The sequence below is a fragment of the Cyprinodon variegatus genome, unplaced genomic scaffold, assembly GCF_000732505.1.
Source record: "Cyprinodon variegatus isolate N-32 unplaced genomic scaffold, C_variegatus-1.0 Scaffold743, whole genome shotgun sequence".
Classification (NCBI taxonomy): Eukaryota; Metazoa; Chordata; class Actinopteri; order Cyprinodontiformes; family Cyprinodontidae; genus Cyprinodon; species Cyprinodon variegatus.
Window position 1 is genome coordinate 30,210 of NW_015151196.1, and position 9,834 is coordinate 40,043.

Here is a 9,834-nt window from a genome sequence, read left to right on the forward strand (position 1 = left end):
ATTATCTAATTATCTTATTTTAAGAGTAAAAATACTCATTCCATTGGCAAACTACCTCATTTACCTACTCAAATTAAGGGTGAATACACTTGATTTAAGAAATGTATACTTATTTCTAGATCGTTTTTCCAGTGTACTGACGCTATATTAAAAAAAAACTCTGACATCCTTCAAACATCGTTTATTTATTTAAAGCTTTAGACGAGCAAATATAAAATTATCCCTTCTATATATATTGTCCACTAGATGGCAACATGGAGCAAGTGAAGCATCTTGATGTTTTGGCTCACAATAATCATAATTGAACTTTATTGATCTGACATTGGAGAAATTTACCTCTGCATTTATCCCATCCCCTTGCAGGGAGGCAGCCTGTGGGACTTGAACTCAGAACCTTAGATTCCAAGTTAAATTCCCTAACCACTAGGCCGCCACGCCCCTTCATAAGTGGGGGAATTTGCCAGAAAGCATCAGAGCTTTAAAAGCATTTATCACAACTTCACTAGAAGAGAACATCATCATGAGGTTTGGCTGGAGTTAGACGGATCAGTACAGGAAGTCAAAACTTCAAAATAAAGCACCCTCAGCCAAATAAAAAAAGATGACCTTTACATTCTTTAAAGAGGAGTTTCTTAAGCAGATGCTGGTTATAATTGTCGGTCATCCAGGTTACAGTCATTCCAAAAAGTTTGATTTCAAGTTTGAAGATGTTTCGCTTCCCATCCAGGAATCTTATTCAATTTAAAATGTCAGGAATAGCGTTGAGTTCAAGGCTCTATGGAGTGGACCTAAAACAAAGCCTCGAACTCAACGCTATTTCTGATATTTGTGGAGTATTGCAGGCTAACAAAGAAGCCAAATGACCCCCTTTCCAAAGGGATGGATCCATTCGTCCGTTTCAATTTCTGTGTTTTCTAAACATAAACCAGGCTTTGTCGGGCTGCTGGATAAAAGCATTTTGAATTGAAAAAGCTTCCTGGATGGGAAGAGAAACGTCTTCAAACTTGGATACAAATTGTAAAATTACAGATTGTTATTTAACTTTTTGGGAATTTCTTAAGCAGATTCATTAAAATATTAAACGGACATTGAAATCATAGCAGTAACAACTCTGTAGGCCAAAGGCCAAACTTTATCTTATAGATGCCTACAGTTTACCTTGAAAACCCTAAAAAAAGCAGGATGTAGGAGTTTGAAGATGCGGGTTAGTTGGTCAAAGCAGGTTTTTAGGCAAAGGAAAGAAACACTGTCAAGTTCCTGGAGAGTTTTTTTCCCATTGAGATGCTGGAAGGCATGAATAACATCTTCTTATTCTGTTTTTAGAGGCGGAGTGGGAGGGGCCAATGGAATTACTGGTGGGGGATGCAGATAGACCTTTTCCCCTTAGAGTCAGGATATTTCCCACTATCAGAGGACCATATTTTCTTGTCCAATCAGAGCGCAGAGAGACAAGCCCACACTCATTCAGAAACTGTATTTATCACCTCTGAAAAGATCTGTATATCTGGACCCAGAGGTTCTGTTTGACCGGTCAGATGTTCCACTGCAGACACAGGAACATGAGTAGCAGTGGTGTTCACAGACTTTCTGAAGGACAGGGGCAGAAAAACAAGCTCCACACCCCTGTACGGGGAACTTCAGAAGAAGTTTTTCAGTAGTTGCCCGCCACCGGTGCAGAACATTGACTAGGATCTTCCATCCTTGGCTCATATATTTGGTTGATAAGCAGTTAATTCTGGGTTTATTCTTGCAGGTTAAAGAAGAAAGAGTTCAGTCTGGAGGAGATTTACACGAACAAGAACTACGAGTCCCCCCCAAGCATCAGGTAAACCTGTGACCCGATAACAGATTCAAACTGGCCCTAAACAGGTTGGTTCATCTCTGGTTCAACTACTTTGGGACATCATCCGATCACAACAGGCCGATTTGATTTACCACAAAAAGTCTCACTTTGGGATTTATTTATATATTAAAAAATCTTTGTGAGGTTCTGATCGGTTAGTATTTCTCTGCTTACGTCATCAGAGGCCCTCGGTTTCTCACATTAGCCCCATTTCCACCACCCAGTTAACCTTGCCAAGCTTGGTTTCTAATGACCATTTCCACACCAAGCTAGCACGGTTCCGCGCCTCCTAGAGAGGATCTACGGTACTACTGCTCTCTAGAGGGAAAGAAGCAAATCAACATGGCGGCGCCCGTAGCATTCAGGAAGTTTGGTTATAATTGTGATATTTAGTCGTTTGAGGAGAGTCGGGCAAAGAACGCAGCCTTTGGTGAATTTACTTGACAGAGTCGGCTTTTGGGAAGTGGATACGACAAACTATTGTCTAATCAGGGCTTACAGACGCAGGAAACAACGACAGACGTTGAGGTTCATCACACTGCTAAGCAGAATCATCACTGGAAATCGTGCAGCACAGTGGGGAAGCTGGGATTTTTCTGAATGTCTGAAATTTCATGGTTACAGAGGCTGACTGTAAGGAGATGACGCCGTCTGCTCATGCACTCTTTGTTATCTGAACTGAACCATGCCGAGCACTACTGAAGAACTAGTACCACGTTAGCGCTAGTGTTGCCATTTTTTGGCCCAGACATCGATACCCGATACCTGGCTGTACAGTATTGGCCGATACGTTCAGTTTGAAATTGATGTTTGTGTTTCTATGACAGGGTTCCCGCAGGTCCCTAAAAAGTCTTAAAAGGCATTGAATTCTTCAAAATAAAACTAAGGCCTTAATTGGTATTAAAATGTCTTAAATCAGTCTTTCGTAGGTCTTAATTTTTAAAACATCATAAATAGGATTATTTTTATTATGATTTATTTTTTTTAATCTAAATAAAACATTAAAATTTACCTTTTTTTTTTTATTTAAAAAAATAACGGCTGGCCATTATTGGTTCCATCCCGATAGCGGAACCAATAAAGCGTTGTTGCGGCCGGGACATTTGGGAGATGCACCATTAACTTTTTGTCTGGAAAATATGAGCAAGTGTAAATGTAACCAAATTGTCTCCAGCCAAGAGTTTCCTCCATGGCTAAAACCAGGGAACATACATGAGGCTCAGTGGATTTAGTGCAAGAAGTCATTCAAGCTCAGAACGATGGGAATTAAGGCAGTGGAGTCGCACATGCGAAGCACGAAACAAAGCGTCAAAATGGAGTTAGAGAGAAACAGCCGGTATTTCTCAGTTTAGTTCCACCCTTGTCTCTGCAACGCCTCCACTTATCACCAAATCAAACATACTAAGAAAACCATACAAAGAAAAATAGCTGCTAAAAAGACTTAGCACTGGTTATGTTGTGGCTTTAAAACTGATTTGTTTTGTTCCCTGCTAAAACAAAGTTTGTGAATTCAGTTAAATAATTGTTAAAATATATCTGTCATTTGTGTGTTTTTAGCTTTCTTCCTGTATGGGAAGCTTTTCAACATTTGAAACATTAGTGCAGCGGTTTATGTTAAAATAAACCTTTGGGTTAAGTTGTTGCAAGCAGTTTTTTCTTGTGTTTCTTGTGAATTTGGTCTTAAATTTTTATTTCAAGTGGCATTAAAAAGTCTTGAATTTAACTTGCCTTATACTGCAGGAACCCTGTATGAAGAACTGCATACTACTTTGATGTAAAATAATTGCCATCATGGCTTCAAGCTGCTGCCTACTTTTGTGAAGCAGGAAAAAGATTAAAATAAAGTGAATCCAGTAGAACTTTTTATTGCCTACCTGGAATGGATGACAATAGTTGAAGAAACTTTTGGCTCTAAAAATGGTATCGGTGCGCTATTAGTTGGTACCGAGACCACCATTTCAGTGCTGGATCGGGGCCCTGCCCAATACTGGTATCGGTGCAACACTAGTTGGCGCTGTTCAGGTATGTGTGCCATTTACACTCAATAGTTATCTGGGTTACCGCGCTCGGACTGATCTCGCCACGGTTTCAAAACGGTAATGGAAATGGGGCTATAGACTCGCTCTCCCAGCATGCTTTGTTTGTGTCTTTCAGGAGCCTTGAAACGATCTTTGAGGAGCCTCGAGAAAAAGACGGAGCGTTGCTCCTGGTTGGCCAGCAGAAGCGGCGCCGACTCCTCCTCTTTCCTGATTTCACTCAGCCGAGGAAGAGGAAGAAGCCCCAAGGTACGCCATGAAACGTTGTTAACTGTTGTTTTTTTATGGCTGTTCAGACATCATCCATTTTGTTTCCTGTTTTGATTCAATTAAAAAGTTCAAAAATACTTTATTAATCCCAAAGGGAAATTAAATCTTAAATCTTTTCCTTGAAGGGGTGGGACTTCCTGTGTCCTTGATGCCCAGAAAACGAACGGCGGTGCGACGTCAGAACCACGGCGGAGGATCCGACGACGGCAGCGATCTGGACGTGATGCTGGTGGAGCGGCTGAGCGAGCTGGAACACTTCCTGACGCAGCAGGGCCTGGACGTGTGAGCCCTGTGTGACATCATTTCCTGTTTTCCAGGGGTCAAGGACAGTAGGAAGACGTTTTTTCCAGAGGGGCAGTCTGTAAGGGGGAAAATGCACCCCCGCCTGCCTGCCTGCTGCACTCTGGTCCACTGTGGTTTGCTGCAGTACTCTGTAGTACGGGGTAGTACTCTGTGGTACGGTGCAGTACTCTGTGGTTTGCTGCAGTACTCTGTGGTTTGCTGCAGTACTCTGTGGTTTGCTGCAGTACTCTGTAGTACGGTGTAGTACTCTGCGGAAGTACCTGCAGTGTTTTGAACTGTGATGTTTATTTCTGATGAAAATGGTATTTTTGGAACAAATAAAGTTGGATTGTTTTTTCTCTGAAGCTTTCTGACTGTTTTGTTCGATGACCGTCTCTGCTGTAACCTGGACTGACGTGAGGCTCCGAAAAGTTCTGCTCTTCCTCCAAGAAAATCTGCAGTCTGGGAGAATTTCCTGCTGAATTTAAGAGCATTTTACCTCTGTGCCAAAGAAGGATATGATTCATCAAGGTTCCCAGAAAAACTGGACCCTTAGAAGCAGGAAGCCGACAGAACGGAGCTAATAGGAAGGTTGATCAGAGGTATTTATCAGGCTGAGGGGAGGGGATCCATGCAGGGCCCCATGGAGGAGGGACCACAGCTGGATTAAAGCTGGTTTGAACACCTCCACCTGTTGAGCCCCCTTTTCTTTTTTTGGTTGGTCGTTGGTTCCAGTAAAGCAGTAAAATGTCTTAATTCTGGTTCCGTCTACAGGGGAAAGTTTCATCCCTGAATCATCCAGAGGTTAAAAAGGTTAAAGAGGTTTTCCCAAAGCCTTTTAGCAAATTTGTCGGCTGTTTTATCTAAACTATCTAATCTATTCATCTATTCCACACCTAAATAAACACTGATGGATTTCTAACCAACAGAACCTTCTTCTTTTCTGTTATGGAGATTTAAAAGCAACTTTAAGGTGCATACTTCTACCTACCGTACATGAGTGTGTACAGTAGCAACATTAATTTACATCTATCAAAATCTAGTTTTTAATTTTGTATTCTAAAGCTAAATAAATAATGCNTGCAGTACTCTGTGGTTTGCTGCAGTACTCTGTGGTTTGCTGCAGTACTCTGTAGTACGGTGTAGTACTCTGCGGAAGTACCTGCAGTGTTTTGAACTGTGATGTTTATTTCTGATGAAAATGGTATTTTTGGAACAAATAAAGTTGGATTGTTTTTTCTCTGAAGCTTTCTGACTGTTTTGTTCGATGACCGTCTCTGCTGTAACCTGGACTGACGTGAGGCTCCGAAAAGTTCTGCTCTTCCTCCAAGAAAATCTGCAGTCTGGGAGAATTTCCTGCTGAATTTAAGAGCATTTTACCTCTGTGCCAAAGAAGGATATGATTCATCAAGGTTCCCAGAAAAACTGGACCCTTAGAAGCAGGAAGCCGACCGAACGGAGCTAATAGGAAGGTTGATCAGAGGTATTTATCAGGCTGAGGGGAGGGGATCCATGCAGGGCCCCATGGAGGAGGGACCACAGCTGGATTAAAGCTGGTTTGAACACCTCCACCTGTTGAGCCCCCTTTTCTTTTTTTGGTTGGTCGTTGGTTCCAGTAAAGCAGTAAAATGTCTTAATTCTGGTTCCGTCTACAGGGGAAAGTTTCATCCCTGAATCATCCAGAAGTTAAAAAGGTTAAAGAGGTTTTCCCAAAGCCTTTTAGCAAATTTGTCGGCTGTTTTATCTAAACTATCTAATCTATTCATCTATTCCACACCTAAATAAACACTGATGGATTTCTAACCAACAGAACCTTCTTCTTTTCTGTTATGGAGATTTAAAAGCAATTTTAAGGTGCATACTTCTACCTACCGTACATGAGTGTGTACAGTAGCAACATTAATTTACATCTATCAAAATCTAGTTTTTAATTTTGTATTCTAAAGCTAAATAAATAATGCTTTCCTTAATCATTAAATATCCTTTATATTTCCTTCATTGTATTCCAATATGGGCTGCTTAGTAGGTGCAGTGGGTAGCACTGCTACCTTGTAGCAAGAAGGTTCTGGGTTCGATTCCTGGCCTGGGATCTTTCTGCATGGAGTTTGCATGTTCTCCCTGAGCAATCATGGGTTCTCTCTGGGTACTCTGGCTTCCTCCCACAGTCCAAAAACATGATTGTTAAGTTAATTGGCTTCTCTAAATCCTGTTTAGGTGTGAGTGAATGGTTGTTTGTCCTGTGTGTCTCTATGTTGCCCTGCAATGGACTGGTGACCTGTCCAGGGTGGACCCCGCCTCCCACCCACAGACAGCTGGAGATAGAAACCAGAACCCATTGGATTAAGTGTGTCAGAAAATGGATGAATATTCCTTTAAGACTCCATTCTTAGCCTGTCCTTCCAATCATTTTTCTCAATTTCTCCCTTTCATAAGTTTTACAGTTAATCAGTACAGTTTCAACATTTTATTTTCCTTCACATCCATCACGTTTATCATTAGTTGTCCTCCCTATTAAGTTTAAATTGTCATTTAAATAGGAATCACCCACTCTAAATCTGATCATTATTACTTCTTCCCTTCTGTTTCTCTCATTAATGTTTCTATTTAATATTGACTTTATACAATTATCTTCCTTTCTTATCTTTATTCCACCTTTTTTTTTAGCCATTTTTCCATTTCTTTAGTCTTAATAAGAGATTTTCTTTCCCATTTACCAACGGAACCTTTTCAAGTTTCCTTCTTTAATAATCTCCCTGGAAGTTAGGAGACCACTAGGGGGCAGCACTGCGCCTGCGCGACCTCTTTCGGTGAAAGAAGCCTGACAACATCCGGTGACGTGATATCCAAGGGAAAAGATGGCGGCCGCGGTGAGGCTGTTAAGGGAAGCATCCAGGACCACCTTCAGGTAAACTCACCTGTGCTTATCAAACACATCCCGCCGCTGCCTTATCTGTTACGTCACCGATATAAAAATAAGCCGAAAGTTCGATAAGTTTCAGAAGGAAACGGAAGTAACCCGAGTTTAGGTTTTAGACGGAAGTTAAATAAGATTCAGGCTGATTCTCAGCAGATCTACCGAACCACGGTCCGGTTCTGACCCAAATGTTCGTCTGAACAAAAACACAAACCCGCTGATTATTAGATCACTTAGCAGCAATAAGAGGAAGATGTTTTAATGGCGGTTGACCTTAAACCAGAGTTTCTGCTTTGGATGTTTCAGATGTTTCTCTGCTGTCATCTGGATCAGCTGATAAAATAGAGAAACATCTAAAACATTCAGAGTTAAAACATTAAAAAATCTTTTGCAAACTCTGGAGTCATTTGTTGTTTACAGTAAAAACAAAGTTGGATTATGAATTAAAGCTATTCTACACCTTTTCACCACTTAAAATTATATTTAATCTGCTCTAATAAAAAAAAAATACAGTACTGAGACTCTAGATTAAGGGTGGAATCATTTAAACTCACCTTTGAGTTTATGAAGATCAAATCTGATTTGATAAAATTCAGTAAAAGGACAAATTAGGCCACATTTCCTGCCGGCTTTCTTTAATCCCAACAGGTCATCTAACAAACACACAGTTTGTTCTCTTTAATTCCAGACTATAATCTGTAACACCCAAAAACTTGTTGGATTAATTGTGTGACTTTAGGGATGATCGATGAATCTATTTTATTGATTACTTGAATCAATAAAAGTGCACAATTTCATGTGTGAAAAGACATTTTTAACCCCTTAAGTCCAGAGGGTTTTAGGAGTAAATTCCGCCTGAAATTATACGTGAACTAAAGCAAGAAAAGCAAACTATAAATTGGAAATACACTATTTTAAATGTCACCATGTCTGATTTATAGGTGATTAAACAAAGAAAAAATTAAAAATATTTAGCCTGACATTTTTTTCCCAAAATAAAAACTGCAAAACACCATGAGAGCCCATTTGAAACTGGATGAAGCCTCAGACTTTATAGATCCACATCTTGACTATAACTCAAGCTAATTTGGACTAAATATATATTCATGCATATTTGTTTCACAAAGGTTTTAGTGGGCAGTATGCTAGGAGGAAATGGGATTTTAGCTCAGTGCAAAAATCTATTTTTCGACTAATAAAAGGGAATCTGGTTGGACAAATATGCTGATTTCCATTATTGGAGACCTTCTGCATAAGTCAAAGCCTTTGCTCCTAAGATTTAGCCGTTATTTCATTCAAAGTTACCAATAATATCACTAAACTGAATAGAAAAATCTATTCAGTTTATTTCTATAGCGCCAATTTACAACATGTGTCATCTCAAGGCGCTTTACACTTTTTAGAAAATAAGAATAACAGAGCAAGCTTATGCAACGCTTGCGTTACATCAGGTTACATCACCTGAAATGGTCCAAATTACCTCTGACACCTCCTTGGAAAAGTCTGAGCCTAAAAAAATCATTTTGAGACATGTTTTAAATCCTCATTTGAAAAGCGTGTGGATGAAACACCATGTGACCGTGTTTAGGACATTTCTATAAATAGATAAACATGCATGTGTCAGTTGGGTCCTGTACCGAGCCCGCTGGGTTAAGGGGTTAATGGAAATAAGACATTACAGAGTTATCTCTAATGCACCGTCCAAACATATCAATGACATAAAGACTCCCGCTGATAACAGCAGGTCATTGACTGCAGGATCCTGGCAACAGTGAACATTATTGAGGCAATAATCAAACCGTCTAATCAGCATCTGGATAAAGACACCCGTTATGTCACCAAAGGAGGATTTCTGCTCTCTAACAGATTTAGGAATATTTGTTTTATAAGGTTCAGTAATAAATGGGTATCTATTGCAATAGAGCGCTGATCAATATTCGTATGAAATATAACTGATAAAATGTTGGAGAACTCCACCGACCTTTGATCCCGAACACTCGATATTCTGGGAGGTGATTTAGCCTCTCTGCTCACAGCCAAAACAATCACAGCGCTGAGCTATTTTTAAAAGTCATGTAACTTTGGGTTCAGCTTTTATAAAAGTGGGAACAAGAACAGAATGTCCCTTCTTTCAGCTCAAATGTCAGATTTTTCTATTCAAAACAAAGATTTTCACAGTCAAATTAAAAATGATTTAATTACACAACAATTAAAAAAACATGTTTACGGAAGAGGATTAGGGCCACTGAAAAAAAAAGTTAACTGATTTTTACATTTTATTTCAGTTTAACATGGGAAAAAAAAGTCAGAATTCTGACTTTTTTCTTGTCAGAATACAGTCGATGGAAAAAAGTCAGAATTCTGAGATTAAAGTCAGAATTCTCAGCCTGGTGAGACCATCCTGATCTCGCGAGCTTTCAAGGTTTCCCTCGCAGATCAGTCTGGAGACTCTCCGTTAAAGAAAATTTGGAGCCGTTCACCAAACGAAC

The 9,834-nt window shown here is 39.9% G+C and overlaps 2 protein-coding genes across 3 annotated transcripts in view; both read left to right on the plus strand.

Annotated features, from left to right (window-relative positions):
• LOC107098038 overlaps nucleotides 1–4,578 on the plus strand; it is a 15,604-nt gene extending 11,026 nt beyond the window's left edge. For both annotated transcript variants that reach the window (XM_015395468.1, XM_015395469.1), the window contains exons 9-11: nucleotides 1,754–1,825; nucleotides 3,998–4,128; nucleotides 4,275–4,578. In XM_015395468.1, coding sequence (XP_015250954.1) covers nucleotides 1,754–1,825; nucleotides 3,998–4,128; nucleotides 4,275–4,435 — 364 coding nt within the window. In that variant the 3' untranslated portion in view covers nucleotides 4,436–4,578. The remainder of the gene's footprint in view (nucleotides 1–1,753; nucleotides 1,826–3,997; nucleotides 4,129–4,274) is intronic.
• A 2,686-nt stretch (nucleotides 4,579–7,264) lies between these two features.
• The window catches only part of pisd (phosphatidylserine decarboxylase), a 15,493-nt gene continuing 12,923 nt past the window's right edge, over nucleotides 7,265–9,834 (plus strand). The window contains exon 1 of the mRNA XM_015395473.1: nucleotides 7,265–7,336. Coding sequence (XP_015250959.1) covers nucleotides 7,287–7,336 — 50 coding nt within the window. The 5' untranslated portion in view covers nucleotides 7,265–7,286. The remainder of the gene's footprint in view (nucleotides 7,337–9,834) is intronic.